This window comes from Schistocerca nitens, chromosome 1 (assembly GCF_023898315.1).
Source record: "Schistocerca nitens isolate TAMUIC-IGC-003100 chromosome 1, iqSchNite1.1, whole genome shotgun sequence".
NCBI classification, from domain to species: domain Eukaryota; kingdom Metazoa; phylum Arthropoda; class Insecta; order Orthoptera; family Acrididae; genus Schistocerca; species Schistocerca nitens.
Window position 1 is genome coordinate 659,867,797 of NC_064614.1, and position 27,870 is coordinate 659,895,666.

At 43.6% G+C, this 27,870-nt stretch overlaps 1 protein-coding gene across 2 annotated transcripts in view; it reads right to left on the reverse strand.

Moving 5' to 3' along the window:
- Positions 1-27,870, reverse strand: part of LOC126259026 (uncharacterized) — a 667,737-nt gene that overhangs the window by 130,785 nt on the left and 509,082 nt on the right. For both annotated transcript variants that reach the window (XM_049955690.1, XM_049955689.1), the window contains exon 7: positions 15,897-15,942. In XM_049955690.1, coding sequence (XP_049811647.1) covers positions 15,897-15,912 — 16 coding nt within the window. In that variant the 5' untranslated portion in view covers positions 15,913-15,942. The remainder of the gene's footprint in view (positions 1-15,896; positions 15,943-27,870) is intronic.

The following is a 27,870-nucleotide window of genomic DNA, read 5'->3' on the forward strand; positions in this document are numbered from 1 at the left end:
CGCAGAGGGTGGGCTTACTGGTAGTTGGGAGCTCCAACGTCAGGCGCTTAATGGGGCCCCTTAGGGATGTGGCAGTAAGAGAGGGGAAGAAAACCAATGTGCACTCCGTGTGCATACCGGGGGGAGTCATTCCAGATGTGGAAAGGGTCCTTCCGGATGCCATGAAGGGTACAGGGTGCACCCATCTGCAGGTGGTCGCTCATGTCGGCACCACTAATGTGTGTCGCTATGGATCAGAGGAAATCCCCTCTGGCTTCCGGCAGCTATCTGATTTGGTGAAGACTGCCAGTCTCGCTAGCGGGATGAAAGCAGAGCTCACCATCTGCAGCATCGTCGACAGGACTGACTGCGGACCTTTGGTACAGAGCCGAGTGGAGGGTCTGAATCAGAGGCTGAGACGGTTCTGCGACCGTGTGGGCTGCAGATTCCTCGACTTGCGCCATAGGGTGATGGGGTTTCGGGTTCCGCTGGATAGCTCAGGAGTCCACTACACGCAGCAAGCGGCTACACGGGTAGCAGGGGTTGTGTGGCGTGGACTGGGCGGTTTTTTAGGTTAGATGGCCTCGGGCAAGTACAGAAAGGGCAACAGCCTCAAAGGGTGCGGGGCAAAGTCAGGACATGCGGGGACCAAGCAGCAATCGGTATTGTAATTGTAAACTGTCGAAGCTGCATTGGTAAAGTACCGGAACTTCAAGCGCTGATAGAAAGCACCGAAGCTGAAATCGTTATAGGTACAGAAAGCTGGCTGAAGCCAGAGATAAATTCTGCCGAAATTTTTACAGAGGCACAGACGGTGTTTAGAAAGGATAGATTGCAAGCAACCGGTGATGGCGTGTTCGTCGCTGTTAGTAGTAGTTTATCCTGTAGTGAAGTAGAAGTGGATAGTTCCTGTGAATTATTATGGGTGGAGGTTACACCCAACAACCGAGCTAGGTTAATAGTTGGCTCCTTTTACCGACCTCCCGACTCAGCAGCATTAGTGGCAGAACAACTGAGAGAAAATTTGGAATACATTTCACATAAATTTTCTCAGCACGTTATAGTCATAGGTGGAGATTTCAATTTACCAGATATAGACTGGGACGCTCAGATGTTTAGGACGGGTGTTAGGGACAGAGCATCGAGTGACATTATACTGAGTGCACTATCCGAAAATTACCTAGAGCAATTAAACAGAGAGCCGACTCATGGAGATAACAGCTTGGACCTACTGATAACAAACAGACCCGAGCTTTTCGACTCTGTAAGTGCAGAACAGGGAATCAGTGATCATAAGGCCGTTGCAGCATCCCTGAATATGGAAGTTAATAGGAATATAAAAAGAGGGAGGAAGGTTTATCTGTTTAGCAAGAGTAATAGATGGCAGATTTCAGACTACCTAACAGATCAAAACGAAAATTTCTGTTCCGACACTGACAATGTTGAGTGTTTATGGAAAAAGTTCAAAGCAATCGTAAAATGCGTTTTAGGCAGGTACGTGCAGAGTAAAACTGTGAGGGACGGGAAAAACCCACCGTGGTTCAACAACAAAGTTAGGAAACAACTGCGAAAGCAAAGAGAGCTTCACTGCAAGTTTAAACGCAGCCAAAACCTCTCAGACAAACAGAAGCTAAACGATGTCAAAGTTAGCGTAAGGAGGGCTATGCGTGAAGCGTTCAGTGAATTCGAAAGTAAAATTCTATGTACCGACTTGACAGAAAATCCTAGGAAGTTCTGGTCTTACGTTAAATCAGTAAGTGGCTCGAAACAGCATATCCAGACACTCTGGGATGATGATGGCATTGAAACAGAGGATGACACGCGTAAAGCTGAAATACTAAACACCTTTTTCCAAAGCTGTTTCACAGAGGAAGACCGCACGGCAGTTCCTTCTCTAAATCCTCGCACAAACCAAAAAATGGCTCACATCGAAATAAGTGTCCAAGGAATAGAAAAGCAACTGGAATCGCAAAACAGAGGAAAGTCCACTGGACCTAATGGGATACCAATTCGATTCTACACAGAGTACACGAAAGAACTTGCCCCCCTTCTAATAGCCGTGTACCGCTAGTCTCTAAAGGAACGGAAGGTTCCAAATGATTGGAAAAGAGCACAGGTAGTCCCAGTCTTCAAGAAGGGTCGTCGAGCAGATGTGCAAAACTATAGACCTATATCTCTGACGTCGATCTGTTGTAGAATTTTAGAACATTTTGCTCGCGTATCATGTCGTTTTTGGAAACCCAGAATGTACTCTGTAGGAATCAACATGGATTCCGGAAACAGCGATCGCGTGAGACCCAACTCGCTTTATTTGTTCATGAGACCCAGAAAATATTAGATACAGGCTCCCAGGTACATGCTATTTTCCTTGACTTCCAGAAGGTATTCGATACAGTTCCGCACTGTCGCCTGATAAACAAAGTAACAGCCTACGGAATATCAGACCAGCTGTGTGGCTGGATTGAAGAGTTTTTAGCAAACAGAACACAGCATGTTATTATCAACGGAGAGACGTCTACAGACGTTAAGGTAACCTCTGGCGTGCCACAGGGGAGTGTTATGGGACCATTGCTTTTCGCAATATATATAAATGACCTAGTTGATAGTGTCGGAAGTTCCATGCGGCTTTTCGCGGATGATGCTGTAGTATACAGAGAAGTTGCAGCATTAGAAAATTGTAACGAAATGCAGGAAGATCTGCAGCGGATAGGCACTTGGTACAGGGAGTGGCAACTGACCCTTAACATAGATAAATGTAATGTATTGCGAATACATAGAAAGAAGGATCCTTTATTGTATGATTATATGATAGCGGAACAAACACTGGTAGCAGTTACTTCTGTAAAATATCTGGGAGTATGCGTGCGGAACGATTTGAAGTGGAATGATCACATAAAATTAATTGTTGGTAAGGCGGGTACCAGGTTGTGATTCATTGGGAGAGTACATAGAAAATGTAGTCCATCAACAAAGGAGGTGGCTTACAAAACACTCGTTCGACCTATACTTGAGTATTGCTCATCAGTGTGGGATCTGTACCAGATCGGGTTGACGGAGGAGATAGAGAAGATCCAAAGAAGATCGGCGCGTTTCGTCACAGGGTTATTTGGTAACCGTGATAGCGTTACGGAGATGTTTAGCAAACTCAAGTGGCAGACTCTGCAAGAGAGGCGCTCTGCATCGCGGTGTAGCTTGCTCGTCAGGTTTCGAGAGGGTGCGTTTCTGGATGAGGTATCAAATATATTGCTTCCCCCTACTTATACCTCCCGAGGAGATCACGAATGTAAAATTAGAGAGATTCGAGCGCGCACGGAGGCTTTCAGACAGTCGTTCTTCCCGCGAACCATACGCGACTGGAACAGAAAAGGGAGGTAATGACAGTGGCACGTGAAGTGCCCTCCGCCACACACCGTTGGGTGGCTTGCGGAGTGTAGATGTAGATGTAGACAAATTGCGCGAGAATCGGAAATCTCAAAAACGTCGGTGTTGAGGATGCTACAACTACATCGATTGCACCCGTACCATATTTCTATGCACCAGGAATTGCGTGGCGACGACTTTGAACGTCGTGTACAGTTCTGCCACTGGGCACAAGAGAAATTACGGGATGATGACAGATTTTTTGCACGCGTTCTATTTAGTGACGAAGCGTCATTCACCAACAGCGGTAACGTAAACCGGTATAATATGCACTATTGGGCAACGGAAAGTCCACGATGGCTGCGACAAGTGGAACATCAGCGACCTTGGCGGGTTAATGTATGGTGTGGCATTATGGGAGGAAGGATAATTGGTCCCTATTTTATCGATAGCAATCTAAATGGTGCAATGTATGCTGATTTCCTACGTAATGTTCTACCGATATTACTACAAGACGTTTCACTGCATGACAGAATGGCGATGTACTTTCAACATGATGGACGTCCGGCACATAGCTCGCATGTGGTTGAAGCGGTATTAAATAGCATATTGCATGACAGGTGGATTGGTCGTCGAAGCACCATACCATGGCCCGCACGTTCACCGGATCTGACGTACCCGGATTTCTTTCTGTGGGGAAAGTTGAAGGATATTTGCTATCGTGATCCACCGACAACGCCTGACAACATGCGTCAGCGCATTGTCAATGCATCTGCGAACATTGCGGAAGGCGAACTATTCGCTTTTGAGAGGAATGTCGTTACACGTATTGCCAAATGCACTGAGGTTGACGGACATAATTTGAGCAATTATTGCATTAATGTGGTATTTACAGGTAATCACGCTGTAACAGCATGCGTTCTCAGAAATGATAAGTTCACAAAGGTACATGTATCACATTGTAAAAACCGAAATAAAATGTTCAAACAAAACTATGCTCTGTATTTTAATTTAAAAAACCTACCTGTTACCAAATTATGTCCGTCAATGAATAAAAAAATAGGAGTGCGGGTTAGCTACTACAAACAGCATAGCGAACGCATTATTGTGGCCAAGATAGACACAAAGCCCATGCCCACTACAGTAGTACAAGTTTATATGCCAACTAGCTCTGCAGATGATGAAGAAATAGATGAAATGTATGACGAGATAAAATAAATTATTCAGGTAGTGAAGGGAGACGAAAATTTAATAGTCATGGATGACTGGAATTCGTCAGTAGGACAAGGGAGAGAAGGAAACATAGTAGGTGAATATGGATTGGGGGGAAGAAATGAAAGAGGAAGCCGCCTTGTATAATTTTGCACAGAGCATAACTTAATCATAGTTAACACTTGGTTCAAGAACATAAAAGAAGGTTGTATACCTGGAAGAATCCTGGAGTTACTAAAAGGTATCAGATAGATTATATAATGGTAAGACAGAGATTTAGGAACCAGGATTTAAATTGTAAGACATTTCCAGGGGCAGATGTGGATTCTGACCACAATCTATTGGTTATGAACTGCAGATTGAAACTGAAGAAACTGCAAAAAGGTGGGAATTTAAGGAGATGGGACCTGGATAAACTGAAAGAACCAGAGGTTGTAGAGACTTTCAGGGAGAGCATAAGGGAACAATTGACAGGAATGGGGGAAAGAAATACAGTAGAAGAAGAATGGGTAGCTCTGAGGGATGAAGTAGTGAAGGCAGCAGACGATCAAGTAGGTAAAAAGACGAGGGCTAATAGAAATCCTTGGGTAACAGAAGAAATATTGAATTTAATTGATGAAAGGAGAAAATATAAAAATACAGTAAATGAAGCAGGCAAAAAGGAATACAAACGTCTCAAAAATGATATCGACAGGAAGTGCAAAATGGCTAAGCAGGGATGGCTAGAGGACAAATGTAAGGATGTAGAGGCTTGTCTCACTAGGGGTAAGATAGATACTGCCTACAGGAAAATTAAAGAGACCTTTGGAGAGAAGAGAACCACTTGTATGAATATCAAGAGCTCAGATGGCAACCCAGTTCTAAGCAAAGAAGGGAAGGCAGAAAGGTGGAAGGAGTATATAGAGGGTTTATACAAGGGCGATGTACTTGAGGACAATACTATGGAAATGGAAGAGGATGTAGATGAAGACGAAATGGGAGATATTATACTGCGTGAAGAGTTTGACAGAGCACTGAAAGACCTGAGTCGAAACAAGGCCCCGGGAGTAGACAACATTCCATTAGAACTACTGATGGCCTTGGGAGAGCCAGTCATGACAAAACTTTACCATCTGGTGAGCAAGATGTATGAGACAGGCGAAATACCCTCAGACTTCAAGAAGAATATAATAATTCCAATCCCAAAGAAAGCAGGTGTTGACAGATGTGAAAATTACCGAACTATCAGTTTAATAAGTCACAGCTGCAAAATACTAACGCGAATTCTTTACAGACGAATGGAAAAACTGATAGAAGCCGACCTCGGGGAAGATCAGTTTGGATTCCGTAGAAATGTTGGAACACGTGAGGCAATACTAACCTTACGACTTATCTTAGAAGAAAGATTAAGAAAAGGCAAACCTACGTTTCTAGCATTTGTAGACTTAGAGAAAGCTTTTGACAATGTTAACTGGAATACTCTCTTTCAAATTCTGAAGGTGGCAGGGTTAAAATACAGGGAGCGAAAGGCTATTTACAATTTGTACAGAAACCAGATGGCAGTTATAAGAGTCGAGGGGCATGAAAGGGAAGCAGTGGTTGGGAAAGGAGTGAGACAGGGTTGTAGCCTCTCCCCGATGTTATTCAATCTGTATATTGAGCAAGCAGTGAAGGAAACAAAAGAAAAATTCGGAGTAGGTATTAAAATTCATGGAGAAGAAGTAAAAACTTTGAGGTTCACCGATGACATTGTAATTCTGTCAGAGACAGCAAAGGACTTGGAAGAGCAGTTGAACGGAATGGACAGTGTCTTGAAAGGAGGATATAAGATGAACATCAACGAAAGCAAAACGAGGATAATGGAATGTAGTCAAACTAAGTCGGGTGATGCTGAGGGAATTAGATTAGGAAATGAGACACTTAATGTAGTAAAGGAGTTTTGCTATTTAGGGAGTAAAATAACTGATGATGGTCGAAGTAGAGAGGATATAAAATGTAGACTGGCAATGGCAAGGAAAGCGTTTCTGAAGAAGAGAAATTTGTTAACATGGAGTATAGATTTAAGTGTCAGGAAGTCGTTTCTGAAAGTATTTGTATGGAGTGTAGCTATGTATGGAAGTGAAACATGGACGATAACCAGTTTGGACAAGAAGAGAATAGAATCTTTCGAAATGTGGTGCTACAGAAGAATGCTGAAGATAAGGTGGGTAGATCACGTAACTAATGAGGAGGTATTGAATAGGATTGGGGAGAAGAGAAGTTTGTGGCACAACTTGACTAGAAGAAGGGATCGGTTGGTAGGACATGTTTTGAGGCATCAAGGGATCACAAATTTAGCATTGGAGGGCAGCGTGGAGGGTAAAAATCGTAGAGGGAGACCAAGAGATGAATACACTAAGCAGATTCAGAAGGATGTAGGTTGCAGTAGGTACTGGGAGATGAAGAAGCTTGCACAGGATAGAGTAGCATGGAGAGCTGCATCAAACCAGTCTCAGGACTGAAGACCACAACAACAACAATTAATCATTTAACATTAAGAGAAATAATAAAAAGAAAAAAAAATTGAGCCAGTGTGAATCGACCACAGCGCCGACGCAACTGTTGTACTCACGGGCTATAGGTGACATGACTGAATGATGGCTGCGGAGATGAGTACGGGCAAATAGACGTGCAACTGTTGAGCAACTGCCCGCCCAAATGAACTAAGGGGCTACCGACAGTATCTCCTCAACGACCGTTTAGCAAATATTGCTGCGTTTGGGCCCGGCAGCAGGCGCCTGGCTCATCGGCGACGAAGGCTGGAACCTGATGCCAGTACTGCAATTCGACGTCCACTGAATAGCAACAACTAGCCTTTTCATGTGAATCATGTTTTATGCTCCGAATCGTCTGTAAACAAAGACCCTGTAACAGTCGTCTGAAGGGGTCCAAGCCAAAGGAGGGACCGTTGAGATCTGGGGAATGTTTTCGTGGCATGTTGTTGTTGTGGTCTTCAGTCCTGAGACTGGTTTGATGCAGCTCTCCATGCTACTCTATCCTGTGCAGGCCTCTTCATCTCCCAGTACCTACTGCAGACTACATCCTTCTGAATCTGTTTAGTGTATTCATCTCTTGGTCTACCTCTACGATTTTTACCCTCCACGCTGCCCTCCAATACTAAATTGGTGATCCCTCGATGTCTCAGAATATGTCCTATCAACCGATCCCTTCTTCTAGTCAAGTTGTGCCACAAGCTCCTCTTCTCCCCAATTCTATTCAATACCTCCTCATTAGTTATGTGATCTACCCATCTAATCTTCAGCATTCTTCTGTACCACCACATTTCGAAAGCTTCTATTCTCTTCTTGTCTAAACTATTTATCGTCCACGTTTCACTTCAATACATGGCTACACTCCATACAAATACTTTCAGAAACGACTTCCTGACACTTAAAACTATACTCGATGTTAACAAATTTTTCTTCTTCAGAAACGCTTTCCTTGCCATTGCCAGTCTACATTTTATATCCTCTCTACTTCGACCATCATCAGTTATTTTGCTCCCCAAATAGCAAAACTCCTTTACTACTTTAAGTGTCTCATTTCCTAATCTAATTCCCTCAGTATCACCCGACTTAATTCGACTACATTCCATTATCCTCGTTTTGCTTTTGTTGATGTTCATCTTATACCCTACTTTCAAGACACTGTCCACTCCGTTCAACTGCTCTTCCAAGTCCTTTGCTGTCCCTGACAGAATCACAATGTCATCAGCAAACCTCAAAGTTTTTATTTCTTCTCCATGCATTTTAATACCTACTCCGAACTCTTCTTTTGTTTCCTTTACTGCTTCCTAAATATACAGATTGAATAACATGGGGGATAGGCTACAACCCTGTCTCACTCTCTTACCAACCACTGCTTCCCTTTCATGCCCCTCGACTCTTATAACTGCCATCTGGTTTCTGTACAAACTGTAAATAGCCTTTCGCTCCCTGTATTTTACCCCTGCCACCTTCAGAATTTGAAAGAGAGTATTCCAATCAACATTTTCAAAAGCTTTCTCTAAGTCTACAAATACTAAAAACGTACGTTTGCTTTTCCTTAATCTTTCTTCTAAGATAAGTCGTAGGGTCAGTGTTGCCTCACGTGTTCCAACATTTCTACGGAATCCAAACTGATCTTCCCCGAGGTCGGCTTCTATCAGTTTTTCCATTCGTCTGTAAAGAATTCGCGTTAGTATTTTGCAGCTGTGACTTATTAAACCGGTATTTTTCACATCTGTCAACACCTGCTTTCTTTGGGATTGGAATTATTATATTGTTCTTGAATACCCTGGTTGATTTCGTCATTCTGAAAAGCACAATAGATCAACACAAGTACGCACCTACCCTTGGGGACCATGTCCACCCCTACATGCTATTCGTTTTTCCTCGGCACGACAGCATTTACGTACAGTATGTTGCAAATAGCTCGCAGTGTTCGTGCGTGATTCGAAGAGCGCCACCAGAGTCCCCGGATTAAAACGTAATCGACAATATGTGGAACCACCTCGATCGGGTTGTTAGCGCCTTGAATCCTCAACCGAGAGACCACGGCACTGGAGTCGGCATGGCTCCACATCCCCGACGGTCTCTTCCAGTACCTGACTTACTCTCCTCCTGCACGCCTCGCATCGCAAAAGGTGATGACTATTCAGACTTCGAACAGGTGGTTACATTAATGTGACCCAACATGGTATTATTGTCTCTTTTGTTTCTTACTGAACAGGAAGCTGCACTCCTAACAAGCTCTTAACGTTAGTTGGCGTTTTGCGATTCGACTGTCATATACTGTGTGCATATTATTATAACCTACGACTGATAACCACGGGCCACACGAATACTTGATTCGGGCACATGCGCTAATTTAAACTGTCGAGCGAAGATGGGCACGTATTTTATGTTTCTTGTTAGTGAATGTAAATTTTGCTTGCTCGAGATATTTCGTTGTGTACTCCAAGACAATGCTTTTACTAAAGAAGGAACTACAGCGACTAAAGCCCATATATTAAGGATTATTTTGACACTGTATACGCAATAAATGTTTAAAACGTTTTCGTAAATGAACTAATTCCAATATGGCGATAGGGCCGATAGAAGCCAACGTGTCCCGCTGTCGTTTTGTAAGTATATAATCTTATTAACTGTAACAGGCACAACGTAGTCAACGTCTAGATCATGCGCAACGTTATTTTTTAATTGCGTACTGCATTGATTTTGAACCGGTAACATCAATCTGGAGTTTTCTTTTTTTCTTCCCAAACACTAGAACTGTGTTCAAGTATTAAACTAAAACGAGCGTAATATAAATTGTGAAAATATTACTTATGTAAAACTGAATGACATATATTTTCAAGTTTCAAATCTACATGTATCTTAGATTATAGCTTTTACTCATTTTAGGATAGTTCGGAATTATAAAAAGAAAACTGAGAAAGGCAATGTTTTTGAAGCAACTATGAGATTAGCAATGACAGGATGTGAATAACAAGACACCGTAGACAGAAAAGAAAACACTTCAAGAGAAAAATGGATGCTCTGCTTCAAAATCTTTTGTCTGCAGAATGGCAGTGGTCACACTAAATGACATGATAAAACTCCTCAAATAAGCGCAGAAAGAAAGTAGGCTTACTAAGACGATTCATCAAGATGAGGATGAGGATGCCCTGTGTCTTACGTTTCTTAAACCATTTCCTCACAGCAATCAAGGTAATGAATGGATTCAATGCACAAGTTGTAAGCGATGGGCACATCTCTTACGTGTTAAAAATTATGTGAACTGACTTTTTTATGGTTGTCTGAACTGTGACGGTCCTACCAGGCATTCAGACGAAGACTGATAAAAATTTTGGACATACTTGTCTGTCAAACTCTTATTATAACATTGATAACACAATGAGATTTTCACTCTGCAGCGGAGTGTGCGCTGATATGAAACTTCCTGGCAGATTAAAACTGTGTGCCGGACCGAGACTCGAACTCGGGACCTTTGCCTTTCGCGGGCAAGTGCTCTACCAACTGAGCTACCCAAGCATGACTCACGCCCCGTTCTCACAGCTTTACTTCTGCCAGCACCTCGTCTCCTACCTTCCAGGTCCCGAGTTCGTGTCTCTGTCCGGCACACAGTTTTAATCTGCCAGGAAGTTTCATTGATAACACAGTTTATTATTGTAGTTTCTATGATAAAGCTGCAGGAATTTTTTTAAAAATAAACTTGTGATTATTAAAATCGATATATTTTCAGTTAAATAACCTATATCGTAAGTAAATTAAATGATAAAATCATATGCGTCAGCTTTCCCCAACTGCCCCGTGGGTAGGGCAGATTGGTCCAGGTGATATTACTGCCCTAAATATTTTTTTTATAAATAGACAAACAGTGGTAAACCTAAATTACTTAGTTGCAAATGTGCTGAAACAATATAGCAACGTTTCTACATAAAGAGATCAATGGAGACAGTTAAAATACAAGCTAGGAAAAAAAAAATGAAAAAAATTTGGCCAACGTGATCAAGTTTCCTCAACATTCAGATACGTGGGAAAATGGGGACCAGTTTTTATTCTCTCCTATTTAAGCCTATACCGGACCTTGTAGTTCGTAATTCAACCAAGCTTTTCTCTTAGCCCAATACTCTCTCATCCTGGAGCTATGGGGGATTTTCTGTTCCTTAACCCATTTCCCTCCAATTCCCAGACCCACGCTTACTGCTGTTAGTGACCGGAAAGAATCAAAAATTCTGGTGAGCATTCTGTACTGACCTCCATCGTGTACTTCGTTAAGGTCAATTTAAAGCTGCTCAAGGTGTTTGCAAATTACGTAGTCTTATCCACTTGACCATGGTCACTTTCCTCAAGACACACTGCTGGAGATCCTTGCCGTAAGTCTCCAGTTGTCCACCATGACCACAACTGTAGAAGATTAACCTCCTGTTCCTCACAGCTGTTCTAATGCTCTCTTATAAATGTTGATAGAATCCTTGTTGTATTTGACACCTACTTTGATGGGGCCAATGATTTTTGCTCAGAATCTCTCTATCCTTTAGTTCTAGTTTCCTCAGTTCTTCCGGAGTTTTAAGTTGAGCGAAACGTCCATAAAGAGATGTTAGGCTCACTCAAGGTTGGTGCAACTATAATTCGTGGTCATATCTTCCTTGATTTCCGTATTTATCGAATCTCCAAGGAAAGTGAAACAGCTTATTTTCCATATTATTGTGTTAGCTAATGGATTGTGTCTGGAGCAACTCTGTGACTAACGCTGTCTTGTTGTGGCGATCTCTTCAGTCTGCTTTAATTCTTACACTCCTGGAAATGGAAAAAAGAACACATTGACACCGGTGTGTCAGACCCACCATACCTGCTCCGGACACTGCGAGAGGGCTGTACAAGCAATGATCACACGCACGGCACAGCGGACACACCAGGAACCGCGGTGTTGGCCGTCGAATGGCGCTAGCTGCGCAGCATTTGTGCACCGCCGCCGTCAGTGTCAGCCAGTTTGCCGTGGCATACGGAGCTCCATCGCAGTCTTTAACACTGGTAGCATGCCGCGACAGCGTGGACGTGAACCGTATGTGCAGTTGAGCGAGGGCGTATAGTGGGCATGCGGGAGGCCGGGTGGACGTACCGCCGAATTGCTCAACACGTGGGGCGTGAGGTCTCCACAGTACATCGATGTTGTCGCCAGTGGTCGGCGGAAGGTGCACGTGCCCGTCGACCTGGGACCGGACCGCAGCGACGCACGGATGCACGCCAAGACCGTAGGATCCTACGCAGTGCCGTAGGGGACCGCACCGCCACTTCCCAGCAAATTAGGGACACTGTTGCTCCTGGGGTATCGGCGAGGACCATTCGCAACCGTCTCCATGAAGCTGGGCTACGGTCCCGCACACCGTTAGGCCGTCTTCCGCTCACGCCCCAACATCGTGCAGCCCGCCTCCAGTGGTGTCGCGACAGGCGTGAATGGAGGGACGAATGGAGACGTGTCGTCTTCAGCGATGAGAGTCGCTTCTGCCTTGGTGCCAATGATGGTCGTATGCGTGTTTGGCGCCGTGCAGGTGAGCGCCACAATCAGGACTGCATACGACCGAGGCACACAGGGCCAACACCCGGCATCATGGTGTGGGGAGCGATCTCCTACACTGGCCGTACACCACTGGTGATCGTCGAGGGGACACTGAATAGTGCACGGTACATCCAAACCGTCATCGAACCCATCGTTCTACCATTCCTAGACCGGCAAGGGAACTTGCTGTTCCAACAGGACAATGCACGTCCGCATGTATCCCGTGCCACCCAACGTGCTCTAGAAGGTGTAAGTCAACTACCCTGGCCAGCAAGATCTCCGGATCTGTGCCCCATTGAGCATGTTTGGGACTGGATGAAGCGTCGTCTCACGCGGTCTGCACGTCCAGCACGAACGCTGGTCCAACTGAGGCGCCAGGTGGAAATGGCATGGCAAGCCGTTCCACAGGACTACATCCAGCATCTCTACGATCGTCTCCATGGGAGAATAGCAGCCTGCATTGCTGCGAAAGGTGGATATACACTGTACTAGTGCCGACATTGTGCATGCTCTGTTGCCTGTGTCTATGTGCCTGTGGTTCTGTCAGTGTGATCATGTGATGTATCTGACCCCAGGAATGTGTCAATAAAGTTTCCCCTTCCTGGGACAATGAATTCACGGTGTTCTTATTTCAATTTCCAGGAGTGTATATTGTTATGAGAGGAGAAGTGGTAAATAATGTCTTCTATGATCGACGCTAAGAGTGTGAGGTCATCTGCGAGGACTAGATGACTGACTATCAATTTGTTCTTTTAATGACCAATTATCGGCAGGCCGGGGTGGCCGAGCGGTTCTAGGCGCTACAGTCAGGAACTGCGCGACCGCTACGGTCCCAGGTTCGAAACCTGCCTCGGACATGGATGTGTGTGATGACCTTAGGTTACTTAGGTTTAAGTAGTTCTAAGTTCTAGGGGAGAGATGACCTCAGAAGTTAAGTCCCATAGTGCAGAGAGCCATTTAAGCCATTTGACCAATTATCAGTCCAGAGTCATCTGTGTCTTCGTCCGTTCACGAATAGCTTTCACCCCACAGACAGTCGTAGGGAATTTGGAATAGGCTGTCTCCACATCTAACAGCAGTTCTAACATGTTCTCTGACAGTTCTCCTCTGCATTCACTTTGGACGTCGGATGGGTAAGCAGCGCTTTTAAAGATACAAGGCTTGCCCAGGCCCAGTTTGGTTGGTGTCTGAGAAAGGCAGTATCTCTTCTGCACATGATCTTACTTCCTAAATCCGACTTGGCACTTTTATATGCCGGATTCTAGTTGACACCCTATCCTCGTGACTGACGCCTTGTAGAAAACGTTGTAGGTCACTGAAAGAATGACCATTTTATAGTATGCTGTGTCCTACTTTATGTAAGAAATCTTCGTCTTGACAGTTGGTGTTTGTTCCCTATAAACACAGAAGAGGGTTTCCAGTACGTACACTAACATTGTGAGCTACAGGATGGCCAATCCATGAAAGCAATGCTGGGCTAGAACGAATGAAAGTGCAGTAAAGAAAACAACGCTTTCGTTAGTGGCACTTCAGAAAACTAAAATTTGCAGTCCGAATTTGTAATTTATTTTTCAAAACCAGTTTTAACTTGATCTGTTAAGAACAGCCACTACATACGGCCCTAATCTAATACGAGGTGCATTCAAGTTCTAAGGCCTCCGATTTTTTTTTCTCCGGACTGGAAAGAGATAGAAACATGCGCATTATTTTAAAATGAGGCCGCGTTCATTGTCAATATGTCCCAGAGATGGCAGCACCCTACGGCAGATGGAATTTTACTGCCAGCGGCGAGAATGAGAACTGTTTTAAATACTTAAAATGGCGACGTTTTCCTTACTTGAACAGCGTGCAATCATTCGTTTTCTGAATTTGAGTGGAGTGAAACCAATTGAAATTCATCGACAGTTGAAGGATACATGTGGTGATGGAGTTATGGATGTGTCGAAAGCGCTTTCGTGGGTGCGACAGTTTAATGAAGGCAGAACATCGTGTGACAACAAACCAAAACAACCTCGGGCGCGCACAAGCCGGTCTGATGACATGATCGAGAAAGTGGAGAGAATTGTTTTGGGGAATCGCCGAATGATTGTTGAACAAATCGCCTCCAGAGCTGGCATTTCTGTGGGTTCTGTGCACACAATCCTGCATGACGACCTGAAAATGCGAAAAGTGTCATCCAGGTGGGTGCCACGAATGCTGACGGACGACCACATGGCTGCCCGTGTGGCATGTTGCCAAGAAATGTTGACGTGCAACGACAGCATGAATGGGACTTTCTTTTCGTCAGTTGTGACAATGGATGAGACGTGGATGCCATTTTTCAATCCAGAAACAAAGCGCCAGTCAGCTCAATGGAAGCACACAGATTCACCGCCACCAAAAAAATTTCGGGTAACAGCCAGTGCTGAAAAAATGATGGTGTCCATGTTCTGGGACAGCGAGGGCGTAATCCTTACCCATTGCGTTCCAAAGGGCACTACGGTAACAGGTGCATTCTACGAAAATATTTTGAAGAACAAATTCCTTCCTGCACTGCAACAAAAACGTCCGGGAAGGGCTGCACGTGTGCTGTTTCACCAAGACAACGCACCCACACATCGAGCTAACGTTATGTAACAGTTTCTTCGTGATAACAACTTTGAAGTGATTTCTCATGCTCCCTACTCACCTGACCTGGCTGCTAGTGACTTTTGGCTTTTTCCAACAATGAAAGACACTCTCCGTGGCCGCACATTCACCAGCCGTGCTGCTATTGCCTCAGCGATTTTACAGTGGTCAAAACAAACTCCTAAAGAAGCCTTCGCCGCTGCCATGGAATCATGGCCTCAGCGTTGTGAAAAATGTGTACGTCTGCAGGGCGATTACGTCGAGAAGTAACGCCAGTTTTATCGATTTCAGGTGAGTAGTTAATTAGAAAAAAAATCGGAGGCCTTAGAACTTGAATGCACCTCGTAGTTTGCAATTATCCGAAGACTAAGTCAATATATCCTAATTTTTAAATCAATCAGGAAACCTTAAAACATTACCAGCAGACGAACTTCCACATGAGAAATATTCTTACTGAATGTGTCTCATTAGCTTATATCGGAGAACTGTAAGAGTCTAATTAAGAGCGATGTTTTTTGCTGTGAAATCTTTACATGTGACTCACAGCAGCTATACCGTTCATGCTTATGAAACCGAATTTCATGGTTATCTGAAGTTAAGGATCACCCACTAACATTATGTTTAAATTTGGCTAACCTGTCATCTATAAACTATAAAAAATGTTTGAAAACACCTACCGTTAATGAGCGTCATCTGCAACTGTTGTCCTTGACTCCTCCGTACCTGTAAACAAACAAAATAATGAGAGAACTCTGAAATAAAATGACACTTCAAGAGTTTGCTTAGGTTCCTCTGACTTCTCGTGCGAGACTTAAGTACAATTAGAAAAGAATTCTTATTCTTAAATATTGTTTTATGCAGAGAAAAGGACCGTTGACAGCACGACGGTTGGAATATTGGTAAACGTGTTACTTTGGTTTAACTAGTTGTGAGACTTATTGCACAGCAAGGGGCCGGCAAGTATGCTAATTACGTAAGGCATCCTCCACGACACCCATTTATTTACAGATTACGCCTGAGTTATCTTGCTTTGTTTTCTTTTTGTTTAACTGCCCGATGTCAGACGCACAGGCCATACGCCAGAGAGGTTATCTGCGGTTAACTGTAATTATTCAAGAGATAAAAGTTGTTGTGAACGAGAGTGATTCTCATACTCTGGTGAGTTAGAGGAACCACAGGGTGGCAAAGCGCACGCGATGTGCTGCGTTCTGCATTGACAGCAACGTTCTTTACTCGGAACTCTAAACCGATAAAAACGCATCTGGAAGCCGACGCGATGGTACTGTGATGGGCCACCACAGTCAAGCGCCCGAATTGCGGCCAACAGCCCGGCAACACCAAAGAAGAGGTATAAGGACAGTTTTTTTTAATTATAGGGTCGGATTTTGATGCCGTGATGGTTTAGTGTAACGACTGTCTGGAAGCAAAAGAATCCTCACGACGTTCCTCTGAATGCAAAAGCACTTCGCTTTGTGTGTATGGGGGGACTCTGCAATACCAATTTCAATACAGACACAATGTGTGTTTACATTTGACAGATTCAAATGGTTCAAATGGTTCAAATGGCTTTGAGCACTATGGGACTTAACTTCCAAGGTCATCAGTCCCCTAGAACTTATAACTACTTGAACCTATCTAACCTAAGGACATCACACACATTCATGTCCGAGGCTGGATTCGAACCTGCAACCGTAGCGGTCGCGCGGTTCCAGACTGTAGCGCCTAGAACCGCTCGCCCACCGTGGCCGGCCATTTGACAGGTTTAATAGGCATGTGCTAGACTAGAGGAACTGACAGTTTTATTTGGTTGGTGCAGAAGTTCGTAGCGTTTTTCCGTACGTTTAATAAACATATCAGATAAACATAACAGAGACTTCAGTCATCAATAATACATTCTCCTTTACTGCCAACGCTGGGGCAACTTTTCGATTCCACGACTGCAGAAATCACATGGTTTTGAGACGAAGAACTCGTCGAGGCATATTTGAGCGCATTTTCACCCGGAAAGTAAATTCTATGAAGGTTATTCCATAGAGAATAGGAAAGGTGAAAATCTGAGGGCGCAAGATAAGGTGAATAAGGTGGGCGAGGAATGACTTCCCCGCTGTGGCCGAGCGGTTCTAGGCGCTTCAGTCTGGAACCGCGCTGCTGCTACGGTCTAAGGCTCGAATCGTGCCTTGGGCATGGATGTGTGCGTTGTCCTTAAGTTAGTTAGGTCTAAGTAGTACTAAGTTCTAGGGGACCGATGACCTCAGATGTTAAGTACCATAGTACTTAAAGCCATATGAACCATTTGAATGACTTCCCAACCCAACTTTTTGTCAGTCTAGCAGAATGCCGGCGGGCATTATCGTGGAATAGCATCTTTCCACACAGTCTTCCTGGTCGTTATTCTCGCACTGCATCTGCAAGACGTCTCAGTTGTTGACAATAAATGTCAGCAGCGATAGTTACACCCCGAGAAAGCAGTTCATAGCACACTACACGGTCGCTGTTCTACCGGATGCATAAGATTATCTTTTGTGGACGTGCGCAGGTCTTTGTACGGCGAGCTGCTACTTTGTTTGGGCTCAACCATTCCTTTCTTCTCCTTATGTTACCAAAAACACACCTTTTCTCGTTACCAGTAAAGATAAAGGATACGAATGGTCGGTGCTGTTAACGAACCACTAATGAGGAGCAAGTAGAGATGCAGATACAAGTATGGCCACTCACTGATTTTGTGATTTTGCCTTAGAGCACGCGGTACTACACACACAATCTTTGAAACTTGGTCATTGCATGCGAATGTCGCAAGATGGTGGAATGATCACAGTTCCATCACGTTTGCCATTTCTCGACTACACTGACCTGACTCACTGTGAGTTAATGCGTTTAAATTACCCTTATCAAACCCTGAAGGTCTCCCGGAACGTGGAGAGTCGCTGATGGCAAAACAATCCTTCTTAAAACGAGAAAACTATTTTCTTGCCGTGCCGTGTCCAATGGCATTACTCTAGACACGGGGCAAATGTTTTTGCTGTCACAGCTCTACTGAACTCAAACAAAATAATATATCAGATATGTTCTCATTTCTCCACTCGGCACTCCAGTTTTTAGCATCCACAGCTCCACTCACTATCTCCAAATGACAAAATAACAATATGTAAACTCAAAAAGAAATACTGAATTACAAAAAAGTGGCAATTGATAAATAAACCACTAGCAATCGGAATACCAACATGCAGAACAAAAACGCTACGAACTTATGCACCAACCAATAATAACGGGTAATATAGTTTTTTCCTCCAGAATTGTAGAGAAGAACGTCATTGTTCTTCTCAAATTGTGATGGATTATTTATGAAGAATTTCATTTGAGAATATATGTATTGTGACGGTGCAGTTACAATGCCTGATTTCTTGAAGGAAGGACTATTAGAGTTTAACATCCGGTCGAGATCGAGGTCATTAGAGCTCGGATTGTTTCAAGGAGGGGGAAGGAAATCGGCCATGCCCTTTGATGGGAGTCATCCTGTCATTTGTCTGGAGCGATTTAAGGAAATTACGGAAAATTTAAGTCTGGATGGCCAGACGAGGATCTGAACCGTCGTCGTCCCGAATGCGACTTCATTGTACTAACCACTACGCCACTTCGCTCGGTAAATCCTTGAAGACGTACCCACATGACGTCAGTTGGTGAACATCACATACTATTCTTATTTCTCGCTTCTGTGCAATCAATACTTAGTTCTAAGTGGTGAGTTAAACCAGAAACTTTTTCTCTAAGAGATGGGCACGGAAGAAGTCGTGGCGGGCCGCATAAAATCACTCAGATGACTGACAAAGATGAAAATGTATAAATAAATAAAAATGTGTGGTGAGCATTGACTTACAGGAATCTCCTACTATGCAACACACCATCGAAGAGGCCAGGGAGCAGCGTTGTGGGCGAGGCTTGTGGGGCTGGTCCCCAAGGGAGCGACGATAAGGCTATTTGTGAGCGGTCACCCCTGCTATCTATTGCATACACGTGTGCCGGAGGGTGGTTGCCCAAGCCAGGCACACCACAACCTACCCACCACGCTCTTCTGCCTATCACACGCACGAACTGGAACCAGGCGGACTCACGAACACCCCCCTCCACCGCCCTTCTAGGTTTCACTGGAATAGATACACTAATAGCCGCTGGATGCAATCTTCCTAACCCTCAAGTTCATAAATACAGCAAACTGCTAACAGAACGACGAGCACAGTAGTGGATGGAGACCTTGGTATACCCGAAACGTGACCATAGCTTGTACGCAGTTCATCCTCCTCGTGTGGACAGATGTGTAAGAACAGCCAAAAAATTTCAAATAAAACTTGTTTTGTAAAAAAGCTTCCAAAATAGAAGTTTTATTGTCCAGATCGCAGTTGATACATATCCTAATTACAGGTTTCGGCAAAAATATATTGCAATCTTCAGATCATCATCTATCTGAATTATAAAGCTACTATGTGTGGCAGATTGCCATCTGGCCATTAAAACATGCAGGTAAAGTCACAGTAAAGACAATCCCATGCAACACTAAGTACATTAAAATAAAAGCCATAACTGTATCAGCAAGGCACAGGGGTGTCAAATACATCAGACAGAGCGCATCCACTGCTGCCAGACGTGTGTATGTTGACAACCGGCACGGTACGGCTTAGGCTCTACCAAAACTACGGCTCGGTGGTTTTGCTACAGTACGTAAATGACTTAGTAAATGGTAGTACTACCGGTAGTATTGGGAACATTAGTAGGGAAAGAAACATAAATTAATGTGTGGAAGAGGAACTGAGAGCCAACAACTTCTCTTTGTTTATTTCTTGGTTTCTTTTGTACGCAATTAGAACCGTACATCGTTAAGTGTTGGTCCATTATGTATTTTAAATCCTTAGAAAATATAAATTACATTTTGTAAGTAATAAAAAATTAGCTGCTCGCGCATCTTCTGCGCTTTCATGTAACCAGAGAAATTGTTTCTGATGCAAAGACAGTTTACTTGCACAAACGTAAAGAATATATATAATTATTGTCGTCATTTTATCACAATAGCACGTTCTTCAAAAATGGTTCAAATGGCTCTGAGCACTATGGGACTTAACTTCGGAGGTCATCAGTCCCCTTGAACTACTTAAACCTAACTAACCTAAAGACAACACACACATTCATGCCCGATGCAGGATTCGAACCTGCGAACGTAGCGGTCGCGCGGTTCCAGACTGTAGCGCCTAGAACCGCTCGGCCACTCCGGCCGGCAATAGCATGTTCTTCATCATGATCAAAGGCAAGTATTTGCTATTATTATTGATAAGAGTGATAGTTGTTTAGCAATAACACAAACATTTTTTATATAACCTCGGCGAAGTACTGAAGCGATGTATGATATGTTTCTTACGCGTTTTCTTTAAAAAAAATTTACATTTTTTGAGGAAATTGCGTTTTCTAGCGCTGTATGATAGATCCGTATTATTTTTTTTTAATTTTTACTACAACAACCCTCTGTTTCATGTTGAAAATCGGCAACTTTCGAACAACACGTGCATCACAAATCTCCAATTATTTGCTGGATGTATTCCGATCCCTGTCTTTCACTACCGTTTACCATCTAGTATTATGGGTTATCCCTAATGTATTACATTTTACCATACTGTTCCTGCTTGTTGTCAGTGTTTTCCACATGTTCGTTTCTTCGCTGATTCTCCGGTAGACCTCCCCATTCTTTATATTTTTGTTTCACCTAATTTTCAACAGCCTTCTATAGCACCACAGCTCAGACGCTACCGTTCTGTTCCGTAAAGGGTTCCTCACAGTCCATGAGCTGCTACCATGCAATGCTGTGCTCCAAAAGTACATTCTCAGAAATTTCTTCTTCAGGTTAAGCCAGATGTTTCATACTAACTGACTTCCTCTGGCAAGGAATGCAGCCTTCGTCTTTGCTAATCTGCTTTTTATGTCCTCCTTCCATCGTCCGTCATGTGTTGTTACGGTTCCAATCTTGCAGAATTACTTAACTTCTCCTACGTCGTGGACTCCAACTTCGATATTAAGTTTATTGCTAATCTCATTTCAGACACTCCTCACTGGCTGAATTTTTAGATATAAATTAAGGGGAAAAAAACCTGAAACATTACTGTCATGCAATATTTTGTGTAATGTAATATCTAGAAAGGACATCTTTTATTAACCTGACACGTTCCACATCATTATGAAGTGTCGTATTCATGATCTATGGAACAAATATTAATCTAATCTAATCTAATCATTGCTTTCATATTCTGTACTCATTACACGGAACATTGCATTCAATACGCCCTGCTATTCTTCTTCACTTTCACTGAGGACAGCAATGTCATTAGCGAATCTTCTCGCTGATAACCTTTCACCCTGAATTTAATTCCACTTCTGAACCTTTCTTTTATTTTCGTCACTGTTTATTCGATGTATGGTTTGAAGAGTAGGGGCGAAGAGGGCAGAAATACTACATCGCTGGCTTAACACCCTTTTTAATCTGAGAACTTCGTTCTTGGGATTCTATTCTTATTTTTCCCTCTTGCTTCTTGTACATATTGTGTATTACCCGTCTTTCCTTTACTCCTATTTTTTCTCATAATTTCGGATATCTTGTACTAATTTAGATTGTTGTACATTTTTTGCGGGCCAACAAATCCTATGAACTTTTCTTGATTTTTCTTAGGTCTTTCTTCCATTATCAATCGCATCGTCAGAATTGTCTCTCTGTTGCCCTCACCTTTCCGAAAGCCAAAATGATCGTCATATAACAGATCCTCAGTTTTCTTTTAGATTCTTCTGTATATTATTTTTGTTTTAATTCGAAAATAAATCATATTTTCGCCATAGCATAACTGTATCAGAGAGTAGCTCGCCGTTTTATACGGATGATTCTGGCGGATGAAGCACATTATGAAAAAAGTACCACCAGTGAGCGCTATAGACTGAGAACTTTTTTGATAACCACAGCAATTTAGAAAATTTTCAAGGATTCTACAGAAACATTTCCAAATTAAATTAAACTTTTCTATTAAATATTAACGTTATTAATACTGATTCGAGCATGTTTGTTTAGAAATAATCATGCAACTTTTGAGCAAATATCTAAATACAGAGGGGTCCAGAAAAATGTAGACACTAGCATAGTTAATATCTTCCAAATAAAATGACATATCGTTGCGATTTTGCGCGGTAGCGTAGTCCACTGTTCCCTCAACAGATCTTGGCGCGTTTTCAAGCAAATGACAGTGCAGCAATGAATGAAGCAAGATCATCGTCTGAACAACGTAAAGTATTGGAAGCACGAAAACATGATGGAGGTACAACAGCAGTGACGTAATGTGTACGGAACTCGGCTACCAATTCATATAACAATCTATCGTATTCGGGATGATCATGTGGTCGGACGAGGCGCAGTTCAGACTGAACGGTACTGTATACCGCCACAACTGCTTGTACTGTGCTCCTGAAAATCCTTACGTTCACGTGGACAAAGATGTTAATCTGCCTGGTGTTCATGTGTAGTATGGCCTACCATCGTGCGGTTTGATTGGCCCATTCTTCTTTGAAGGTACCGTAACTGGTGAGGTGTGTCTTCATCTGCTTCAAACATCGATTTTACCTGCCATCCGAGAGGTGTGGCGCTCCGCCTCACTACCACAGAGATATCAGAGCCTACTTGGATGAAAATCTACCTGAACGATTAATAGGTCGAAGAGGAGCTGTTGACCACCCACCACGATCTCCAGATCTTACATGTCTTGACTTCTACCTTTGGGGGACACTGAAAAATGAAGTTTATCGACGGAAACCAGCTACAGTGAACAAGCTACGAGAAACCATCCGAATGTCCTGTGCGGCTGTAACACTGGCAACACTGACAGCCATGGTGCGGTCAACAGTTCAGCAGTATCGACACTGTTTGGCGGCTAATGAGAGTCACTTTGGACACATAAAATAACCCTGCCCCCGTGCAAGAATCTATGTTCGAAGACTATCACAGCTATTATGTATTCACCTGATAAATTAGTCTCCCGCTGTCACAAAATATGGAAACAATGTTACGTGGCAACATACAGTATAAGGTAAGAAGGGAGTGTCCAGTCGGTGACAGTCCGCATTTTGGGCAGCAGCGACAGAAAAATAAACAAATGGATCCAGAACTTCCAAGTGACTGTTCACTCCTTGCCTTTCTGCTGATAAATTTCCTTCAAACAAAATGGTACGTCCTTTTAATGTTTTTCGTTAGTAGCAATTAATTGTCCATAGTTTAAGGAACGTCACGCCTGCGACTTCCTGTACACGTCCAGCTTCTCCTGAACACTCCCAATAGTATGTCGACAGGTTCTTCAAAGTCAGTAACTGTTCAGCATTTTCTTCTCGTTAAAAGTAGAGACCTTCTATTTTCAGTAAACGCGCGACTTAAGATTTATAATTACGACATACGGTGCCCTTCTCCTCGTGCATCCTGTCTCAGACGTCTCTCGCGGCTTATTCAGTTGCCACTCAACAGGTTATCCTGTCGCATCTTGCCCAACTCGATTCAAGAAAGGCAACAGTGTACTCGCCTCCACACTTTGCAGGTTAAAATATCTGCACTGTTCGTAACCTTTCGTTTTGTCTTCCTTCTTTTGTGACTATCAGACTGTATGTAGCATCAGATATTTCTATAAGTAGCTCCTGCTTCCATTGGGCGCATAAGCGGAAAGTTTAAACAACATATTACGTTTTGAAGAAAACTATAATTTCTGGACGAGCTGGCTACTTGAGGAAGAAAGACGTTGTTCTCAGACGCGAGAGTTTTTCCGGCCGTTTCGGGTGTCCTTTTCCCAACTGCCAACCTTAACCGCTGCCTGTCTTACGTTGGTGGTGTTTCTGCTTATTTCGCTTTAATGCGCAGAATTCGGATGGCAGTCTCAGCTTGGCGTAGATTTCTCTAGAGTTGATACAAATAGCAGCGCCTTCTATGCTAATCTCGGCCTTTGTGATGGTTTCTACTCTTGTAGGTGAGTCAGGTCGTATGATTCCTCTTTTTCACGGAGAAGTCGCAATCGTGGCAGTCGGGAGGGAGGCAGTACGCCAGGTGACCTCATCTCCTGTCACGAAAACTGACAATGGCCGAGAAAACGATGTGCTGACCACATGCCCCTCCATGTCCGCATTCAGTGACGCATATCGGCTGAGGATGACACGGCAGTCGGTTGGTGTTGTTGGGTCTTTCGAGGGCTGTTCGGACGGACAGTTCTTTTTTTATTGACTTTTTATTTTTTTTATTTTTTTATATGGGAATCAGTGAGGAGACTTGCTTAAGCCAGCCTTTTACATGAACGGTGACCGGGTGGAACACTTGTAATGTGTTTATCCTCAGGTGCACATCTGCAGTTTGTACCCTCGGGGACTTTGTTACGAGTTGTTCATGTACTCAGTCGTAAAGCGTGGTATCGGGCAAACGATTGGTTTCCGCACCTAGGTTTATTAGGTTTATTTTCTTGTTTCATATTCTTCACTCGCCCTTACGTTTGTACCTATGATAAACACTCTGAATAAGAGGAACAAAGAATAATACGAGCAGCATGTTCGAAACATGAACAGACGTAAACGATTCTGGTAAAACACAGATTGTTATTCTCTGGAGCCGGGTAGCAAGCATCTCGGACACGCGAAGCTGCTCGGCTATTCGCACGCTACTGAAGGGAGCATCTGTGGAAAGTTATTGAAGAAAGACGAAACCGCGACAAGGTGGAAAAGAGTTGGACGACGACGCCTCATCACGGGAATGTGGGAGACGTTTCTCGCCGTACATACCGATACACAAAGTGAAGCGAAATTCGCGCACTCGGGCTTCGCAGCTCAACTCCTCACGTGCTAGTGATGAAAAAATGTCTCTCTCACAATTTCGTCCGGTGAGTACATCCGGCAGAAAATAGACGTTAAGCAGTGGTTATCTGGTAACACTGTAACTACATTTAAGGTAACTACTTCTGTCAGCGGACAGTCCTTGTGCTGTACAGTTGGTGCAGTGAATAGTTTTGGGTTACCATGCAGCAGGTCGATAGTTCGATCGTCGGTTGACCCCTATGTTTTTTATTTGGTAAATGTAGTGCAGGGTATCTGGCATCTTAATTATCAATAGAAATTGCAGCGGCTCCTCTAGAAAACACTTGCACTTACATTCTACAATCGTACAAATGGAAGATTGGTCAGCTTTGAAAGAAGCCCTTTTCATGTCATGGAATTTCACAGTTATCTCAGTCCACGAGATGGGAAACCTGTTTTCTTTGTATCCTCCCTCAATGGTCCCAGAGATTAGTAGCAACTGTTATTCTTGCCTCGTCTAGGTCCATGCATTTCGTTAGGGCCTTACGTTACCAATAGGACTATCAATGTGCTTTGCGAATAATGTTCAAACTCGGTTACTATTTGTATGTGTTAGCACCATGGTTCCATGCCTTTGAACACTGAGTCTGGTAAACGCAAGCTGTTTAGTACGTATTTCAATGCATTATTATTATTACTATTATTATTAGTCTATCGATGGGATTGTGGAAACATCACGTCTATTACCGTTAGGGACACAGTGTGATTCGAAAGAGAACATTTCACAATTAGCGATGTTGGTATGAATCATGCAGAACCATATCTGTCAGAAGGGTAATGAGCATTACATGGAGCAGGTGCATCTTTGGCATCTCGAAATTGATATTGTTTTTGTACTTATTCTGTGCTATGAGAAGTCATTTGCTTCAACTGTCTATTTCTTATTTGTCTGACCACGGATTTGTTACGTTCAGAGTTACAAAATGTTGTAAATTTAGGATACATGTGACGCAAGGAACAGCGTATATTACAGTATGAAATGTCAGAATGAAATTACCAAATAAAATAAAATGCGCCCCATCCCAAGATCGAACCCACGACCTCCTGCATGCTAACTCAAAACTCTATCCACTGCAGCAGCTGTGCAGAACAACTAACATGTGCTCACAAAGATAGTTACCATACATTTGGTTACAGTGTTGCCAGATTGCCACTCTTTAACGTCCATTTTCTGCTGGATGCAGTCGCCGGACGAAATTTTGCGACAGACATTTTTGTACCGCTGGCATGTGAGCAGTCGCGCTGCGAAGCCCGAGTGCGCAAATTTCGCTTCACCCTGTATACCCTTGCTATGAAGCCGAAAACTTGATCCAAGGCAGAATGCTACCCACCATCAAACAGCAGCCGTCCACTCTAAATACTGTAGACCATAGTCAAAACTTCTCCGCCCATTAACTGTCGTTAAAATGGGTACAGGTACTATCCTAATAGAGGCTTCCACACGCAGGAAGGTAAACTATTCGTGTTTATTGGACGGCGAGCTATGTGACTGCAGCAATTCCATTGGCCTTCTAGCCCGAGAACTGGTGGTGTTCAAATCTGACATCAGTGACACACGGAGTTCTGGTTGCTCGCAGTAGCGTCATTAGTGCACTCGCGAAAGAGGCTAGATCACTTCTCTTTCTTGTAAACGAATCGCATGCTGTCATTTCACTTGTAGCATCCACAGGGGGGGGGGGGGGGGGGTGGTATACGAAAATACTACAAACACAAAACATTACTGGGCCTAAAACGGTGCGTAAAACGCGTTGCCATTCAAAACATCTTCCAGTCATTGCGGAATGGACATATACTTGTCCAGTGAGGTTTTCAAGGGGAATTATACAATTCCTCCTGCAAAACAGTGGCAAGTTCAGATAACGACGATGGAGGTGGACAGAGGTCACGCACCCTCTCTCAAAGACTCAATAATATTGAGATCTGGTGATTGCGGCGGCCTCTCTCTCACAAAACCAGTCCTGGACGACGCGAGCTGTGTGAAAAGGGGTTCTGTCGCATTAGAATACAGCAACAGAAGAACAAATGTTGTACCATTTGATGGACCTGTTCAGTCAAAATAATCACATAACGCTTGGCAAAAATGTGACCTTGCAGAGTAACCATTGGGCCCACGGGACACCATGACATGGCTGCCCAAGCCATCGCCGAATCCTCACCATGCCTCACTCTTGGGATGCGAACTCTGCCAGAAGCTGGAAACAAAACGAAACAATAATCATCCGACCAAAATAGTTTCTTCCACTATTCAACAGCGCATGTTTTATACACTACTGGCCATTAAAATTTCTACACCACGAAGATGACGTGCTGCAGACGCTAAATTTAACCGACAGGAAGAAGATGCTGTGATATACAAATGATTAGCTTTTCAGAGCATTCACACAAGGTTGGCGCCGGTGGCAACACCTACAACATGCTGACACGAGGAAAGTTTCCAACCGATTTCTCATACACAAACACCAGTTGACCGGCGTTGCCTGGTGAAACGTTGTTGTGATGCCTCGTGTAACGAGGAGAAATGCGTACCATCACGTTTCCGACTTTGATTAAATTCGGACCGCAGCCTATCGCGATTGCGGTTTATCGTACAGCGACATTGCTGCTCGCGTTGGTCGAGATACAATGACTGTTAGCAGAATATGGAATCGGTGCGTTCAGGAGGGTAATACGGAACGCCGTGCTGGATCCCAACGGCCTCGTATCACTATCAGCCGAGATGACAGGCATCTTATCCGCATGGCTGTAACGGATCGTGCA